The following is a 20,100-nucleotide window of genomic DNA, read 5'->3' as shown; positions in this document are numbered from 1 at the left end:
TCTGCTCAGTGACCCAGCTCACTGAGCTGTCGTTGGCTGTCAGACTCGCACTTATACACAGTCGTGGCAGATCTGTGAATTTTGGAGCAGGGACAAAGAGATTGTGAAAATGTCAGTGTTTTTATGTTTCTTGGAAAAAAGAGACTGCACAGAAAGAGTTAACACAGACAGGCACCAGAATGAAAGAAAAAAAACTTGACAGACAGAAATGAATGGGAGAAAAAAGGATGAATTAAGCAGTGCTGAATACATCTCTTTCCTTCTCTCTCTGCTTTCTCGTTGCCTTTTTCTCCTCCACCCTGTTCCCTGTATCTTTCTCCACCTCTTCTTTGCATGTGGTCTCTGCTGTCTTCACCAGCCATCTCTTTCTTTGTGCATCACTGTGCTTTGTGAGTGGATCACAAACACAACCACATAGCTGAATTTTAAACCATTTTTAATTTTGCGATCCCACTGTTGTGCAAACCAGTTAAAAAGGAAAACATTCTTCTCGTCCAATGAAGGTCATTTCTGTTCTGTTGTTATACTATGAATGCAGGTAAACAGCTCGTGCAGTGGCCAACCAGAGACTGAACCGCCCTTTATTCGCTTATTCTAAGCAAGCTGTGTCCCTGTGAGGAGTCACGCTGCCTTTATCCGACTGTTATTAGAAGGGGGAAAGCACATAGTGATAAGAGGGGAATAAAGGTTAAGTAATGCTATGAAGGGCGTGGTGCTGTTTGGTTGTGAATTGGAGCAAAATGGCACACACACTATCTGTGTTGCATTAGCATAAAGTAATAACTGCTTCAAAGAAACATGTTTGAAATAGTTGCTAAATTTCTTAAGTCACCTGTGAAGCTGCTCACTAAGGTTATATGAGGAATGTTTCACAAGAACAGAGAGGGGACTTAAACAGGCATTCCCTCTCAAAGAGCAGCAGTGAGGGAGTCTAAAGAAAACTCCTTCTTACTGCACAATTTAGTGACTGGACTTTTGAAAGCAGCGTTGTGATGGAAGAGAATAACTACACTGTTTGTCACTTTGTCTGATAGTTGGCAGGAAATCTCAAAAACTATTAAGCACATTTAAATGAACTTTGATAAAAAAAAAGTTAGACCACAGGCCAAGGGAGAATTGATTTGATGCAGATCACACCCTCATGAGGCCTTTTATAAGGTACTTTGACTCCTCGACTCGATTAGTTAATCAGCAGAAAATCAATCAGTAGAAAACTTTAAAGCAACAATCTCAAATTTTCTCTTGTTTCAGTTTCTCAAATGATGAGATTTGTTACTTGTATGTATTCTTTACTCAACTAAATGGAATATTCTTGTGTCATTCAGCTCTTGACCGGACTTGGTTGGACTCTCAACAATTACGGTTTACATTATTCACATTTTATAGATTTAATGATTAACTGAAAAACGAATCCACACAAAATCATCAATAATGGACATAGTGATAGTTTTTGGTTAGTTAGTTCATTTCTTGGTTGAATACAATTCCTACAATTACTACATCCCAACAGTTTTTAATCAGTCCCTCTATGAGCATCCAGTCTTCAACTAATTGGCTTAACTTGGCAACTTTTGTCATAATGTCGATGCAAAATATCCATGACAGCAGCATGCATTTACAAGGCAGTACTGTAACTCTGTGGTCATGAGATGTGCTTCACACAAAGAAAACTAATTCAGCTGTGGGCATTTATGCTTGTGTGTGTATATCTAGTACATTGTTGTGAGAGGTAGTGTGTGTTCGTATGGTTTTCACCTGCAGCGACTGTTGACATGACTGTGACAACTCGTCATCTTGGTCATGGTTGATTCACACACAGACGCACTGCAAGCACGCACACACACACACATGCATACAGTGCATGCACGTGTCTTGCTGTGCTCACGAGGATTACTGTCACTGCATCACAGGGGTAGCATCTGACCTACAGTACACACACTCCCCCTCTTTGTCCGCCTCCCTCTCCTTGCCTGTGCCTTTGTCTCAACATCACCATTTCTCTTTAAGCCCATTCCCTCCATTTCCCCTCATTAGTCTTCATTCCCTGCATCACGCTTTACCCTTCTCCCTCCATCTCTCTCCACTCAGAAGTAGGGCACAGTGGCTCGACTGTTTATAGCAATGCAGCTGCAAGCGGGGGGGGGAGAGAGAGAAACAGAGAGAGTGAGAGAGAGAGAGAGAGGGGGACACAGGGGAACAGGAGAGAGGAAGACCAGTACAGTGCTTCAAAAGAGCACACATATGCCTCCACACACACACACACACACACACACACACACACACACACACACACACACACACACACACACACACACCTATTTTCAAAATCACCATTTCAGCCGGTGTCAAAGTCTGCGTTTATGACAGGATGTTCAGCATGATCAACATTTTACATACAGCACGCACACGCATAATGTACAGGCCACAAATCACTGGATCATTTTATTACTTTGTGTCACTGGTTAATCATTAATCCAACAGGTTTGCGGCAATATTAATACGCAGGTTACTTTAATTTTCCTTCAGTAGTTAACAGAAAAGGTAACTAAAAATTTATTAGAAACAAAAGCACAGTTCGAGTTCTAAAGAAAAATCTTTCCTGGCAGTTGAATGGGTGGCAGATTTTCTATTAGTTTAAGTATCTAAATAAGATCAATTTCAATTTCTTGCAATAGAATGAAAACTGGGACAAACAAGTAACTAATCCAATTTACTCCCCCAGATGCTACAGGGAAAACTCCGAATTCCAGCTCTATAGACTGAAGCCTTCCTTTCACTATAGCTAATCTATATCACACTGGTAAACACAGTGTGCGAGTTCCATTCAGTGCAGGTGACATCTTGTATATAAGTAAGCAAGTAATAAAAGAGAAAAAACACTAGTTCTACTTCTAAAACATGTAGTGGCACCAAAACTGAATGGTAAAACCAATCAACCCGGATACAGCTGCTACAGAACAATGAGCGAAATCGCTGCTTAAAGCTGTAATCAAACCACAAGCTGCATCAGTCATTATCCTCTAGAGCTCATTTCATTCCATATGAGCTTAAACAGACCAGGCAGTTTCCACTCTGTATCTCTGTCATCTAGTGGAAAATGCGTGCCTTAACTTTGGTCCTTTATTTATCTATTTCAATTTTCCTTTAGTTGACCACTGATGTTGTGTAACAACATATGTTAGATAACATCCGTGCTCAAACAACTCATCCAGAGAAAGTTGTGGTTGTAGAGATGAGGAGATATCCTGCTAATCTGCACCACATGGTCGTGTACAAATGTTAATGTTGTCTTAACGTTGCGTCACTGTCGTGTTTGAGCTTCACTGTTCAGAAAGATTAACGAGTTTTTCACATTTGTGTGTTTCTCCATGTTTACCTTAAATCTCATTTTAACACATGGACATGATGAAGGTATGCTGGTATGCAACTTGCACAAGTGTGATGTGTAAACTTAAAACCTGCTGCACATATGTAATGATACTTCAGTGATGTATGAGATATTTCATGTAGGTAGACTTTTGATTTAAATTCAAGAGGCCATTCGGTATATATGTTGAAGCAATACAGGAAGAACTAATGAAAACAGAAGAAGCTGAAACACTGAAGTATACCGATAATTCTGATGGAAAAAATGAAGAAATTAAGTAATCATACTGTTATTCAGACTAAGAATACTTAAAATGCAAGACAAGACTGGAACAGAAAGTTGTTTTGCAGCATTAATCTTTTTTCCACTGATCTATCTTTAGGTATCATATAGATGCCCTTCTGTGGGCCTCCCTTCATGCAGAGTGAAACATTTGCAGATTGCCCAAAATGCAGCAGCATGTCTGGTCTTCGATCAGCCTAAAAGGGCACATGTCGCTCTGCTACCCATTGACCTACACTGGCTGCCCATGGCCGCCTGAATATATTCAAGTCACTAACGCTTGCCTTCAGAGTGACTTCTGGGTTTGCACCCATCTACGTAAACTCAAACATACAAGCTTACGCTCCCTCTCGGCCACTGTGTTCCTCCAAAGAACGTCATTTGGCATAGTCATCCCTGCACACAAAGCAATCACAGTCGAGACTGTTCTCGCCTGTGGTTCTCCAATGGTGGAACTAGTTAGCGAATGCTATCAGAGCAGGGACATCCATCTCTTGAAGACTCAACTCTTCCGACAGAACCTCCTCTCCTAACACTTAAGGCCCCCTACCATGCCTATCCTTGCATGTATTGAATGGATTTAGTACTTAGTACTTACACCAAGGTCTCTCACTGCACTGAAGCTTTAGTGTTGTCCCTCGCTTGCAAGTCGCTTTGGATAAAAACATCCATCTAATGAGTAAATGTAATGTAAATGTAATGTGGAGCGCTATGAAATGATGTTTTGTCAAGTCCCAGTTTTGTTTGTATCATGCCCACGAGCATGTGATTCACAACTTGTCAGTTTCATGCCGTTCCACTCATCGACAATTGGTGGCAGTAAGGTGCAAAGATGCCCGGCAATGCTTCAAAAAAAGGCAGTGAAGAAGACAACTGCGAGCTAGGAAGCATGGATGTTCACAATGCATGGTTTAGAACATGAAGAGGATTTTTTTTTTTTTTTTTTTTAGACCTCAAGGATGCAGGGTGTGTTTTGGTAAGAAACAGCAAATGTAAACATAACTTTTGTTTGTTTACAAGAAAACTCCACACAGCACCTTTAAGTTTTTATTGTCTGGAAGCATCAACGAGATCTAATTAGAACAAGGTTTGAGAACAAACATTAAGTTTAGTCCTCACAGTTGATATCTGCAGTAAGAGGCCTGTAAGCAGACTTATCAGTCACTCTTAACTATTTCATCTTGTTGCAGAAGCTCTTAATTCACAAGCCAGACCATTACTCTACAAATATACAATATTGGACTGCACACAAAGGGAACTGTATGATCACACATTCTTACACGCATGTACTCTTTGTCCATCTGTAGGTCACACACACAATCACAGATGTAGCCGTGCACACACAGACAGCTGACACAAAGCGACACACACACACACACACACACACTGCACATTATATTTCTACACTACATGCACACAGTCTCTCCACAACACACACCCACGCATGGAGACAGGAGCAGGAGACACTTACTGATTTTCTCCTCGGTTTGGGAGAAAGGGAAGCAGCACAGTTGACCCATGGCGCCTCCTTCCCTCTCCTCCTGTTCCCCTCTCCCTGCTGTTACCCCTCTTTTTCCTTTTCCCCTTGTTCTAAGACAGACAGATGGAGTGAGAGTCCTGCTTATTCCCCTGTCTCTCCCACTCTTTATCTCCCTGTCTTCTCCCTTTTGTGTCCCTCTTTCTCCCCCCTCAAACGACAGGCAGACACGGCGAGGATGGAGGCAATGAAAAAAAAAACCCTCCCTTTTTGTCTGTGCAGCCCAGAAGAAGACGGAGCACGGCAGGAGACAATGAAAAAAATGAACGAGTGGCTCCTTGCTCTCGCTCTACTTTGCACTGACACAGGGAGGAGGGGTGTGTGAGTGTGTGTCAGAGAGAGAGAGAGAGAGAGAGGAAGGGAGAGGGAGGGATAAAGAGAGAATAGGAAAGCTGGATTGTGTGTGTGTTTGTGTGTGTGTGTGTAGGGGACAAAAACACAAAAAGAGTGTCATTTTTTTATGTGTGTTAAGTGGGGACACAAGGAGGAGAGGTGTGAATGTGTACAAGATAACAAGTGTGTGTGTGTGTGTGTGTGTGTGTGTGTGTGTGTGTGTGTGTGTGTGTGTGTGTGTGTGTGTGTGTTTGTAACTAGATGCGGACAGTGGAGGAAGGGTGTGCTGTTTGAGCCAGCAGAGTAAGTGTGTGTTCACGAAAGAGACACAGTGAGCACACTCAAGAGTGTGGCAAGTGTATGGACAAGGAAAAGGGAGCGGTATACATGAGGAGACGGCAGACACTACTGTGTGTGTGTGAGTGTGTGAGTGTGTGTGTGTGGAGGGGGGGAGGGGGGCTTCAAGCTCCACCTACACTCGTCACTGTATCTTGAATAATGGTTGTTGAATAGCCGGCAGCTGCAGCCCGCTACTGCTTGTATCTATGTTATCTATGAGATCTATAATATTCTTTGCATAGGCCAAATATCCTCAAAGAATAGAAACATTTTTTAATGAAAATTCATTGTTAAATATAGGTCGTATGGATTACGGTTAAGGCGATGGTCAGCAGTAAAGATGGATGTCCCAAAGTGAGGCGCAAGGGAATATGGAGACACATGGAGATTATCAGCAGTTTCCCATGTGTAATCAATGTATTTCATATTATCTGGTATAATGCAGCCCTCAAAGAATGCTTCAAATGTAAGGAATATTAGATGCTGCAGATTGGTAGAGCTCGGACTCACATTCTGAACCTAAGTGAGTCTGATGATGGAGTCCAGTTCAGGCCATTATTTCTTTTATTCCACCTGCATTGGATCAGTTCGGGCTTATTTTTCATCACGTCCATAGAAGTAAAACACTCCTCTAAAAAGGTGACTGTGGTTTTCAACTTCTTAGTTTGCTGTCAAATCCAGAAAAATGCTGATATATCTGTAGAGGATATTTTTAATGCTGTAATGTTTGGTTGATTGACAGAAAATGATGTGGCAAGACTTAATAACAGAGCAATTCAGCAAGCTAAAATGACACATATTTGCTTGCCTTGTTTGCTTTATAAAGGTGAGGAGTTTTATATCACGTTAAACTGTATTATTACACAACCTGTGAGGGCTGTTTTTTCACTTTTTTCCCCACATCTTATAAACTAATTGGTTTGTCATTACTGACAATGATTGTTAGGTTCAGCCTGTGTATTAATAAAAATATTGATTTGATTTTTTTCTATTACTATGTCAAACAGGTTTCATCACACTTTGTGCGAAATACTGGAATAGCACAGAATTACACAGTGAGTGACTCAGTGACTGAGTCTTTTCTTGCAGCCATACATCAGTTGAACACTGGGTATCCCTGCTCAACTCTCTCTCTCGTCATTAATATGAATTACCATGCCTCAGTCAGCATCGCCTGAATGGTTGCATAATCAGACTAGCTGAGCAATTTGGATGTAATATATATTGTGGCGCCATAAAAGGCAGACTTTCCTGCTCTAACTCAGCTCTGAACTGCACTGCACTCTGATGTAATGATCTCAAATGAGTCTTCACAGTCGGAGCTCAGTGTAGCCCGCCAGCACGAGTTGCTCAAGCTGATCGAAAACTCTGTTCTGACAGGAAAAAAAAAAAAAAAATGTTTTACTTCACTTTATATTGCTGTTGCATTAAGCATTATTCTACAATTGGTGAAATGGAGTTACAGTTTGATGACCTTTCAGGTAGTGGGAAGAGACAAAACACACTATCAGCCTCTCTGAAGTTCCTGCACTGACTAAAAATGGATTTAAAAAGCAGAGTAGTGCAGCAAAATGTAGCTCAAGGGAATTTTTTTTTTTTTTAAGTGCACCCAGAAATACAATTTATTCAAAAAGTTACTTATGCATATATATCTGCGACTTGGAGTCCATCTCCACTGCAAAGCTCTGCAACTACCTGCAGCTCAGCCAGCATTCCCTGAAGGCAAACTTATCATCAGCACACAAAGCTAAAACCGGTCTGCCTTCCATCTCTCCTGACATGAAAACTCAACTAGAGCTTATGCTCAAAAAGAATTTTTAGTCATGAAGGACCCAAATGGTCATATAAGGTATAAAATGCTATGTCTAAGAAAACTCAAATTACAGATACATTTTAAATGTAAATAAAGATTATTCACAAGATACTATTTACATGATTTTGTTGCTGTGCGAGCTCTGTATGATGAAATCAGGATGCAAGGTGCAAGGTGATTAGAGGCACTGCTTATCAACCAGAAGGCCTTGGTTCAAGCCCTTTCAACAGCCCCCTTCAGCAGCTGTGCTGATGGGTCCTTGAGTAGAACAATGACTCGCCACCAGATTCAGGGATGCTTTTTTTTGTAGCTCCTTGTGCAAAAAACCAACAGAGTGTTAGTCAAAAGCACATTTAATGGGGGATTACAAACACGAGGTAAGGAGGTGTGAGTGTGTGAGTGAAGAGCAAGATGGGATGTTAAGGCAAATAGCCACACCCACACAACACATATATTGTAGTGTGTGATGCATGATCCACTGAGCTCAGCTGTGTGGGTAGACAGTGGAGCCCTGTCTCCAACAGCAGCATTCAGCTCACAGCTGCAACTTTACACACACACACACACACACACACACACACACACACACACACACACACACACACACACACACTGTGATAACTGCTATTTGTGTGGCCTAAGTGTTGTCATTGATGAGGCTCAATTGCTATTGAGCGTCAGTTATACTGTACCCATATGTTAATGAACACACACTGATCATCCCTGTATACACACAGACATGAATTCTGCCAGGAGTCTTTTTATAAACAACCTGTAATTTGTGGATAATTTAATACAGTTGTTTTTTCTGAAAGTTCAACTATAGAACATTTCAGACACTATTCAACTGGGTATAAAATAATGTTATATGCTGTAATGTACAAGTTTGTGAGTCTCTGCTTAAGAGCCACACTAAATATGCTTTCAGTTAAGCCTTACAATGCAGACAGAGAGACGCTTGAAAAAACCCTGCAACAGTGTTGACTTTGTTTAGCTGAAGGTTGGCCCATGGTGCCTCAGTACTTAGTCACAAGACAGGTTATGCACACAAAGAGAAGAAGACAACTGCATGCTGCAGATAACAGGGATTTTGTGATATGGCTTACTGCTTATCATAAGACTTATATGAATAATTTACTCTAGACATGCTAACATGCACACACACAGAAAAACAAGCAATGCACGCACCGTGATGTGCAAGAAAAAAAACAGGCACCTGTGTGTATGTTGTGAATAATGTTGAGACTGTGTGTGACACGCCTGGTATTTTAGCATTTCTACTTGAAATTTTTTCAGTGATGGCGTGGTGGTGAAGCGCACTTAATCAAGTGTGGCCACAAAGTACTGCGTATCCAACAGTTATCTTCTATCTTTCTACATTTAATATTTATAGGACTATTAGGGCTATTATCAACATGAAACTCACCATGAAAATGTGATTATTGCTCTAATGTACAAGATTGTTTAAGACCCACAATGCAGAGAGAGAGAGAGAGAGAGAGAGAGAGAGAGAGAGAGAGAGAGAGAGAGAGAGAGAGAGAGAGAGAGATGCCTGTAGTCCAATATTGTCTATCCATCCATTGTCACAAAGCTGTGTTTTGTGAGGTCACTGTGACTTTGACCTTTTCTCTTTGACCTTTGACTCCCAAAATCTAATGGGACAGACGGACAGTCAGATAGACGGACGTACAGGCGGATGGACAACTCGAAAACATAATGCCTATGAATCTGGCCATCGCTGGCGAGGAGGCATAAAAGCATTACTTTTTTATCAAGGTATTGAATTGTTCTGGTTCATTATATTTCACTGTCACAGTAAGAATTATTTCTAATACACACAAAGCACGTCGTCCCTCTAGTGTAGCTCAGTGACAACAAATCAACCAATCAGAGTACGGCTACAAACCAACTTAATGATCAGAATAGAGCTACAAACCAACCCACCCAAATCCAACCCACAGACGGACGGATGGATGGACAACCCGAAAACATAATTCCTCCGGCCCTGGCTGTTGTCGGCATGGGGGCATAAAAACTCTCAGACACTTCTTTCTTATTCACGAGAATCATCTGCTGATGTAAATCATGACTCGCAAAAAGGGATGTCAGAAGACTTACGATGAAGAATTGCTGATTTGCATAAAGCTGAAAGGGTTACAGAGTCATCTCAAAGAGTTAAAATATTATATATATCAGTCCACAGTCTGACAAACTCTCTATAAATAGGGATAATTTAGTTCTGTGGATACTCTTCCTAGAAGTGGGCGTCCAGCTAAGATGACTTCAAAGGCACAACACAGATGCTCAATGAGGTAAAAAAAAAAAAAAACAGAGTAACAGCTAACAGCTTAAAGGAATCATTGGAGCTGATTAACATCTCTGTTCATAAATCTACCACATGCAAATCAATGTGCAAGGTTGGATGGAAAGTGGTAAACTAAAGGGAAAACAACATTGCACGGCTGAAGTTTGCCAAAGAGCATCGTGACACTCCACAATGAACATGGCTGCACTGTGGTATTGTTATTTGCTTACCTGGACTGTTTGTATTTCTGCCATATGCAATATTTTAATATTTAAGAAAATTATACTATGAAAATATTTTGTATATTTCATATTTAATATTTTGTATTATATTAAGTTTTGCAATTTTATATAGTCATATATTATGAAAAACACCTGATATATAAAGACAATAATATAAGTACAAACAAAAAAAAATTATTGAAACATTCAACATAATACAACAATATAAACCCCCTGCATATTGCCCTAGCCCAATTTTTACTTAAGCAAAGGATAAGAAAACATATTCGTGCACTAAAAGTCACACAATAACTAAACACAAACTAAACGATCAGGGCAGCAGAAGATCAGCAACTCCCCTGTTCTGCAAGGTAAAATGACGTACTTTGATGCTGACAAACGCCTCGTCTGATTACATTGCAGCAGCTGTTTAGCAGTTGAGGGGCAATCTGTTCTTGCTTCTTCTGTACTGGACCGATGGCAAAGATATTTGTCCGTATCAATCATTTACACCCAAACACATGGGAAGGCCCAGGTTCAAAATCCCCCGAATTATCTTTTAAAGCTTCTCTGACTCAATCATACAGTATATGGTGGTGGGATTTTTCTCTTACCTTCACTGCTGTGGCTCTGTGCTGTGGGTCTGTGAGGTTGTTCGCATTATTCCTATCATTGCGACGATTAGATTTGAATCAGAAAAGAGCATGGTAATTTGGGGTTATTTTTAAGATTTTGAACTTCATGAAGACGTACAGATATGAAAACAAACATGGTGCTTGATCAACTGGTTGTTTCAAAGTTACAGTGTTCATGTGCTGCAGCAAAGTCTCCTGGATAATTAGTTTCAGTTAAAATGTTTGACAGAACTGATTTAAATAAGTCTTAAAACTGATCAACACTAGAGTAAAATATTTAGAGCCAGGCAGACAGTTAGAGAAACAGATAGAGGAAAATATTTTAGTTGGTTTGGGTTTGACTCTCATCACATCCGCCACAGAAAACCTGAAAGACAATTCTCTCTCTCTCTAAAGCCCCCGTCCAATATCTTCCTCCGCTTGTCACTGTACTCTACTATTATTCCTCTCCGTTTCTTTCCATCATACAATCTGACTTGTTATTTGCTTGACCCATGCCCTCCCCAACCCCCCCTCCTTCACCCTCTCTTTAATATCAAACTTCAAGTCGCTCGTCTCTTTAATGTCACCTTCACTCAGACCCTCAATTTTCTCTTGCCGTCTGTCTGGCCACCTTATCGGCTCTTCTCATCCTCACTATCTGTTTAATTCTACTGCTTCTGCGAGTCATTTCCCCTCTCCTCTCCTCTGTCTCTCCTTTCTCTTCCCACACTCATTTATCGTTCTTGTTTAATCTCCCTTATTCCTTGCTCTATTCTCTTCGATCTCCCTCACATAGCCTTCTGTCCTCATGTCTACTCAGTCACTGCTGCTGCTTCTCTAGCCCACCTCTGTCTCCCTTCTGTCCTGTCTCCTCTCATCCACTTAATCTCACTGCAGCTCTTCTTCTATCCTCTTAACATTCACTACTGAAAGCACTAAGTTGTCAGGTGCTTAGTTTGCGCTACTCAATGCAGATTTAGATATCAACGTGAGATAACACACTAGGATACTATGTATAAGCTTTAATGTTGTTGCTTTTACCAATATTTGAAAAGCACTAGCAGGGCCTTGTTGCTACTCTAGTCTTTTGTATAGTCAAAAATTCTTGGCATGACTTGAACAGGAGACAGAGATCACTAAGCCTAAGGAAATAGCTGAATTTAGTAACTTTGGCAGTGGTATGTATTTGTAGCAGTTCATTACCCAGTGAAATCAAACAACCAGCGTATAGTTCCTTTAAATTACATGAATTGTATTAATGCTGTAGATCTAGACGCCAATGATGATAGCTCTGCAGTGGTTTGTTGACACTTCAACAGGTCTTTTCATCAAGTAGGAGATATCTGCGACTCTCACAACACAGAGGCTGACGTTCATGTTTTGTCCTAAACATTACGACGTGAATGCAACATTACCAGACCATCCTGCATCAGGCACACCAGCACCACCGGTGAGAGTTCCTTTGTTGCAATGTGTATTTACTCAAGGCTTTTTCTATCTAACAATAGCTTTCTGGCTGCTGGATTTCAATTAATATTTCCTCTCCTCAAAGAGTACTCTCTTCAATTGTATAATAATGTCTGGTGGTGCTTTTCAGGACTTGAAATTACTTAAGCCTCAGTCTTGTTTGAATGACATGCTGTTATCACCAAACAAACTTTGGCAATGCTCCTGTGGTCTGAGATGGATACACAATACACAACAAAAGACCTTATTCAGATGTTCTCTCTAATGAATTAGAAATTTAGATTCTCTCCCTCTAATAAATTAGAGGGAGAAGGATGAGGGAGTTTTAAAGTCTACCCAATGCCATTAATTATTAGTAGTGATGAGCTAATCTTTCCATGAGGAACATGGAGATGGAGTCTTCATTATACTTAAGGATCATAGGTTTTTCTTTTTATTTCCCAATGTACAACAAAGTTGTTCTTGCTACTAGACAAACAGGGCTAAAATGCAACTGACCTGCTGAATCCCAAGAAGGAATTAACTGTTACACTACAGAGTGCTTGAACTAAAATTGTATTTTTAAATCAGTTTGTCACACAGATTTTTGTGTAATTGATTTTTGACCTACTATCTTTAGCTGTGGCCTGTGTCAACCAGTAAGTGTATGAAAAACTAACTCCAGTTTAGTAATTTCACACTATATTTTACATTTCAGGCATTAATAATCCCTGAATACTGTGAAACAATGCCTTACCTCCTCAGCTCTGGCCCTGTGCTGCAGTCTTGTGATTCAGTATTTCAGAGCAGAGAGCAGAGAGAAATTAGCCCACTTACATGCAAATTAGCAAATTGCATCATCTGACACTCATGATAGGCGACTGGAAATTAAGCACTGCCAAAGACTTGTGTTATTTGCAAAAGCCACGCAGCACAGTCTGTACAGAAGTGAGTGACCTTATCTCAATAAAATACCAAAAGGTCACAGAGCAACAGTCCACATTCATCTACTCTGGTTGAGTGCTATGCATTTGTGATGGTGTGCATTGTGTGTGTGGTCCTCTTTATGTACATACTGATGCCTATATATATATATGTGTGTGTTTCTGTATGTAAAGCTGTGGGTTTGAGTTTTCTATACTGTAAATAGCAATAGGTCATGACAGGAGCTAGAGTGCACCTACCAGTAAAGTATTACCTCCACTTGACTTTACACATCACACAGACCATTTGTCTTTGTGTGTAAGAACACAAACATGAAAAGATGTGTTTCTAGAACCATGACATTTTGGAAATTTCACTCTCATTTCTTTGGCTTACCGACCACCACATGCCAACTTGCTGCAAACATATTGTGGGACTAACTACAACGAAAACAATTTAAACATTCGTCACATATACCTTCTGAATTGACGTGATGAGTGATGAGGACAATCTATCTCATATACACACTCATTGTTTTGCTTACATTAACATCACATTCCAACAGAGAAGCAACATTGTTCTGAGTAATTAACTGTCATCCAACTATCTAAACATTAGCGGAGCAGGCAACACAATATTTCAGGCCCTTTCTTCTTAAGTACACAGACAAGAGACAAAAAGCAAAACGAGATGAAAGCAGGAAGGAGTTGTAATCCCTATTCACAGCCACAGTTTTGCAGGTACTGCACTGTAAAGTTACAATTAAAGTGGATATAATCACTATTTTTGTATCATGTATCAGTTACAGCATGGCTCAATCATGGTGAGCCTGCACCTGAATCTGTAGCTCTCCTCGCCTTTCTGGAGTTCACAGGGAGTTTTAGTTTGTTTTTTAGCTGAGTGGACGGAAAATTTTGGTTCAGTCTCACTGCTCTCATGGAGTGGTTTTTGGCTGCAGCAGGCATCTGTTTTCAACTAAAAAGCTCTAAAAACCCACTATACACTACCTGCCCAGCTCCCGGCAGCAGACAGACACAGTTAACAACTAGCTGGCGAACATAGTGGAGCATTTAGCAGCTACAGATCCAGACATTTCCCTCAGGAGTAGGCGGCAACCAAAAACAGAGCTAAAAGGGAATGAATAATATGGACCTACTTATACTGTGAATACGACTCAAAATGAATGATATTGTTGTTGGATGTGTAAATAAGCAACTGTTGGATCACAAGTTTACCATATCACCTATAAGATGATGATGTCAATGTTGTGTTCACAGCTTGTTTCTGAATCCAAGTGGCCAAGAAAATCAGTCGCTGCAGGTTTAAGATTTTCATGACATAAAACCCTGTTTTTGATAGTATTTCTGCATGACATTTTCTTCAGCAGTAGCCATTTACATTCTATTATTGCCTCTTTATATAGTAGTTTTCATTGTTAGCAGGGGAATCTGCCATTTCCATGTTGGATTCAATAATATATTTTCTTATTTATTTGTTTTTTTGAGAAAATGCCAAATATTTTGTGGTTAAAGCTACTCAAATGTGAGAATTTGATTCTTTTCTTTGTCACACATGATGGTAAAGTGAATATCAAAGCAAGACTGTGGGAAAACAATCAGCCGATTCAATACGGAAAATAATCATTGGTCGCAGCCCTAATCCAGCGTTACTTTGTATAATTTTATCTCACCACCGTTCATTTTGCTGCTCATGTTAAAACAACATGAGCTTCTGTAAACAGATAAAACAGTTGCTCTTCTGTTGTATTTATGACAAAGTTACTGCTCAAGGAGTGACTGCTTCCCTCAGAGTTTTGGCACCTGAAATTTAATGCGGAGATGACATACATCCAAGAAAAACTCACGTCTCATCTTTTCACCCTTCTCTCACCGTCTGTATATTCTCTGTCCTCCTCCCTGATCCCCACACACAAACACACCCTACTGGATTGTGTATCAGAGGCCTTGTAGTGGATTATGTTGTACTGTGGATTGTGGGATTAACATATACACAGAGAAAATCAGACACTGTCCTCTGCACACCACCAGCGAAAGCACACTGAACCTCAGCGGCACCCTGACAGGAATAGGACAGGATACACCCACCAAGACTCAGTTTAACCAGTAGCCATTGCTTTCTCTGGTGTAATTTACACAGCGTGACAGGATGATATCATGTAAACAGCAGTATCAAACTCAGTGGTGCAATTTAGAGGATACATGAAACTATGTTTTTCCATGTCCATCAACAACACAAGGTGTATATTTCATTATGAATACAATGACTAAAAGAAGATGTTATTTTTATGCAGTAATTTATAAGTAATTTAGGTATAAGAATAACAGTGGAAATTAACAATATGTAATAAATCTGCTCAGTAAATAAAATTATTCAAGTTATTAGCGATTTTCTTTGTCAAATCTGTGGAATTGTTAGATGAGGAGTCAGTGGTTTACTCCCCGCTGCATCATTGTCTACAATGAGCAGTAAGACTGCTGTGTGCTGGCTGAGTAATTGCTTTCCAGTAGAGAGTGTGTGGCCTCACTCACGTGTTGGCTTCAAATTACAGACACTTCAAGCTCTAGTGTGGATGTTGGCCATTCTCAAACCATTCGTCCTTAAATGGATGAATGTGTTACCTTCAGTTGCTGTTTTACATTCATATTTGGTACGTTGTGGAAGGAAAGTTAAAAAGAACTGGCCTCTTGAGACAGGTAGTCTGTCACACTGAACAGGTTGTCTTCTGTAATGTTTGTAAAAGTATTGTAGTTAGAAGGTAGGAGAGATGTATCTATCAATCTAAAAAGTGTTGTCAATGTTGTAATTAGTAATCTGGTTAATCTATTCAGATTGGGATGTGACAGTGTCTGTCCTGCTGGTGTGTTTTAACACCTTGACCTGCCTCCCCTTATGAATTTCTGTCTTGTGACAGCCGTGAAACTGTGGCTACCGCAAGTCCTTATGTGTGACAGTGCAACTTGTCCAAGGTAACCCCTCGAAGGCTAAATTTATCCTGCACTGATTAAGTAACATGGTGTGTGCATGCCAATGCCTCAGAGGAGCTGATTTTATTATTTCTATGATCTGGGGACAAAATTATAAGTTCAGCTGGCTTCAGTTACTTTAATGGTCAAGGAAAATCTTAATGAAGAGCTCAGTTTAGAAAGTAAAAACTTTAACACTAATCAGCAATTTTACTCATCGTAATGAATGTCCCTGTGGTGACTTTGAGAGTCATTGTTTCATTAAGGAGTTAAGAGGAGCTAAAAGGGCAGATTTAAACCAAACCTGTGCAACTCTGGCTGAACAGCAGCCACTGGGGGTTTACAAGTAGAAGAATAATTTCACATTCAATTTCCTTTCATTTTCCAAATGTCTCTTGAGACGAGGGGAAAGTGCAATGGGACCACATGCAGGAAACAAACATCTCCTGGTGATTTACAGTGAGTTTACTTTCTTCGTTAGTAAACCATAAAAAAATCAAGCATGTTAAAACATTGTGTAACAGGCAGTAAAGAGTCAAAATTAGCAAACTGACTCAGTAATGTCAGTTACTTACTAACATCTATCTAAAGTTGCAGACATTAGCCACAATAAGCTAAGACACCAAAAAGGTTGTAGTGGAAAAACCAAGTGAATTGAACTGAGCGATGATGTGTTTATTTTTTATGAATTCAGCGTTTTAAATATAAGAGGATGACTGTTATATTTCTTCTTTTGAAATTTACACAGTCTCAGTTTAAAAAGCTTATGTAACTTATAAGCTTTAGGATGACACCTAATTCCTGTCACTTCACTCACAGACAGCATTATAATATCAGAGAACTGAATGTCGTGCTCAATTCATATTCACAATTTAAATACGACTGTATTGTTGTGGAAAAACACTTGACAAAAACACAAGCTTTCTGATGATGAGAAGTGTGAGGTAAACATCCCCCTGCTCTCTCTGTCTCTCACACACACACACACACACTGTCGCTCTTTGTCTCTCTCAGACAGCCCAGTGATCCACAAAACATTGTGACAGCCTAGTCCCTCTCATGGTGACAGCTCTCTCTCTCTCTCTCTCTCTCACATACACACACACACACACACACACACAGCGCGCACACAGAAACAATGCAATTAGTGTAACTACTTGACAGTGGGACTTGGGGAGTCCCTGTCAATCCATTATATGCTGCGTACTGTCAATGCACATTTGTATGTGCTTATGTGTACTCAGAGGTATACACTACTCCTTAGAACACCATGGTAACAATGCTATAATTTATTCATGTATATTTATGTTGCTATTCGTGACTCTGAAAGACAAATACACATTCACATGTCTACCTTAATTTAAGCCAATTTTAAGCCATAATAGTGAAACATTGAGATTATTTTTTGCTACAGCTTGCATAAAAAATGTGTTTTGGTTTGTTTGTCGGCTTATATGGTTTTGATCATCATACAACTGGCTTGAATATGATCACAGACCATGCTACTTAGTAGTTCAAAGCAGGGATTCTCAAGTCAGGGTTTTCTGGGGCAGATACAGTCACTGATTTCATGTCATTACTGTCAAAACAAAACAGATGGCACGGTTCTTATTTTCTAACATATTTACAAAGAGAAACAACCCTGAAAAAGCTGCCGCTCATGCTTCTAATCAACATGTTACAATACTTCCAAGATATTTCAGAAGTAATAGGCTGTTTGGGATCAGATGATGCTTAACAAAAAGTGGCTGCTCAATATGTGATTATGGACAAGTTGTTTTATCAGTGAACATACAAATCAGATACATACATGTGATAATCCTCCATAAGTTTGTTTTCTTACATAGATCAAATTCCCTGTCAGCTCCTAGCATGCTGTTACACGGCTCCAGCATTAGCTCGACACCAGGAGCACAAAGATATTGCCTGTGTGGCTACCTCCCAAGTCCCACAGTGGTCAACAGCGCCATCTCCAGTTCATGTTAGACTACACAGTAACATACTCTAAACTGCTCCATAACAGGTCTTTTACAAGCTCAATAACAAGGCAACACAAAAGACACAATACAGAAATCTTCTGATGTAATTCTGAAATCTTCTGATCTAATTTCTGCCACATTTTAAACGACAGTGCAGGGAGTCTCACTGATCTGAGCACTTCCTCTATTCATTTAAAAACTCTACAACTCTAGACCAAGACAACAAGTATGTGTGTGCTTCTGCCAACACAGTAACAATAGAGTCAGAACAAATCCACGAAGTCCATATCAAATTGTAATAAAAACTTAACTTTTTCTTGACACTTCACTGCTACACATCAGAAAATGTACATTAAAGGATATGCATACATGTCCCACTTACATCAAGTGTTAAAACATTTGAATCCATTACTGAAACATCTCAATGCCCATCATTAAATTTATTCAGTAGCCATTAAAGCTGCTTTTTCACCACAGTGCCAACTTTTGAAAGAACCAGCATGGTGGTAATGTTAAAATGGAAATGAGCTTGAGTATCCCCACAGTGTTTGATTAGGCCTGTTTGCCTCTCTTTTAGCTTCTGCTAAGTTTGATGGTGTTACATAAACCTACTCAAAAATATGTCTCCCCCAGTCATAAAACCAGCACTCCAACCTTTTTTTTTACTGGTATGAAAAATACCATTTAAAAATAAAGCCTCATAAGTTTCTGACATCCAACTGATTGACAAAGACACAAATAGAATGGAATGACTCTCCTTCAAATTCATCGCCAGAGATGAAAAATAAAAACAAATAAAAATTAATGACCCCAAAAATAACTTGCTCCAAGTATATTTTGCCCCACTGACACAGAGAAACACATTATGGTGTTAACAGACAGCTCCCTCTAGTGGGTTAATATTGCACTGATAGGCAGATACACTACACACACACACGCACACACACACACACACAATATGACCCTGTTTGTGTGTGCACTAACCAAGTTGTAGTGAAGTCTCAGTGTGGTAATATCCATCTTGTTGCTTCTTTTTTAACATGGAACAAAGATCCACCCGCTCCACCGTCTGGTCTCCAAAAAACCTGAGTGACAGAGGCAAAGTGAGTATGAGAACATAAAAGACACAGGAGAGAGTGTTTACGCCTCCAGCAAGTAGTACAGGCACATGTCAGTCACTACAGCCACTTTACAGCAGTGAGTCACTCAAATTAGAACTGACAACAAAATGTAACTGCATGGAGCAGTGTACTTGGCCAATGTGTATTTACATCCTAAGAATGACCAAACTGGAAACAAACGATGATGCAATGTGATACTGTTCAAATAAAACAGATACATTTGAAATTCAAAGAAATATTAAAACACCAGTGAGTCACAAAACTGACTAAAAAGAGAAATGGTATTTCTTTTCTATTACTATGCATATATTGACTAAAATGTTGTGCTTACATCTATAGCAAGTCTGCAGTGTGGACACAAAACATTACACAATGTCCCACTGCATTTGGTAGCATACTTAGTCGCCCAAATACTTAAGTAGCTACATGAAAAACCAAGCACCTACTTGTTAGTATAGTTGGAGTAAAGGGCTGGGTCCACACGCTTTATACCCTATGAGACACAGGGAAAATGCTGTTTATGTCATGTTTATCACACTTCTTAGGACATGCACAATCATTCTTGACACACACAAAAGACAGATTAGGGGAGGACAGAAAAGCAGCCCAGCAGGCGCCAGGCAGGATAAGATGTCATCAGGTGTCAAAGGAAAAAAAAAAAAAAAGAAGATAGATGCTATCCTTCCTCTGTCTCTCCCCTCCTGACCACTGCTCGTCTCTGCTTATCTTTCTGTCCTCTCCACCCTTAACTGCCCTCCTCTCTTTTATTTATATCTTTTTCAATTTCATACCCACTCCCCCATTCACACCATAACACCCCCCCCCCCCCCCC

General features: G+C 39.9%; 1 protein-coding gene across 3 annotated transcripts in view; it reads right to left on the bottom strand.

Moving 5' to 3' along the window:
* The window catches only part of akap7 (A kinase (PRKA) anchor protein 7), a 43,058-nt gene that overhangs the window by 13,168 nt on the left and 9,790 nt on the right, over positions 1-20,100 (bottom strand). For all 3 annotated transcript variants that reach the window (XM_023430040.2, XM_023430042.2, XM_023430041.2), the window contains exons 8-9: positions 19,715-19,761; positions 19,132-19,232 (exon numbers count right to left, since the gene is read on the bottom strand). In XM_023430040.2, the coding sequence (XP_023285808.1) occupies positions 19,132-19,232; positions 19,715-19,761 (148 nt within the window). The remainder of the gene's footprint in view (positions 1-19,131; positions 19,233-19,714; positions 19,762-20,100) is intronic.

Source organism: Seriola lalandi, unplaced genomic scaffold, assembly GCF_002814215.2.
Source record: "Seriola lalandi dorsalis isolate HSWRI2012SDOR001 ecotype SW California unplaced genomic scaffold, Sedor1 jcf7180002054901, whole genome shotgun sequence".
NCBI lineage: Eukaryota > Metazoa > Chordata > Actinopteri > Carangiformes > Carangidae > Seriola > Seriola lalandi.
This window is presented reverse-complemented; position numbering and strand designations above follow the sequence as displayed.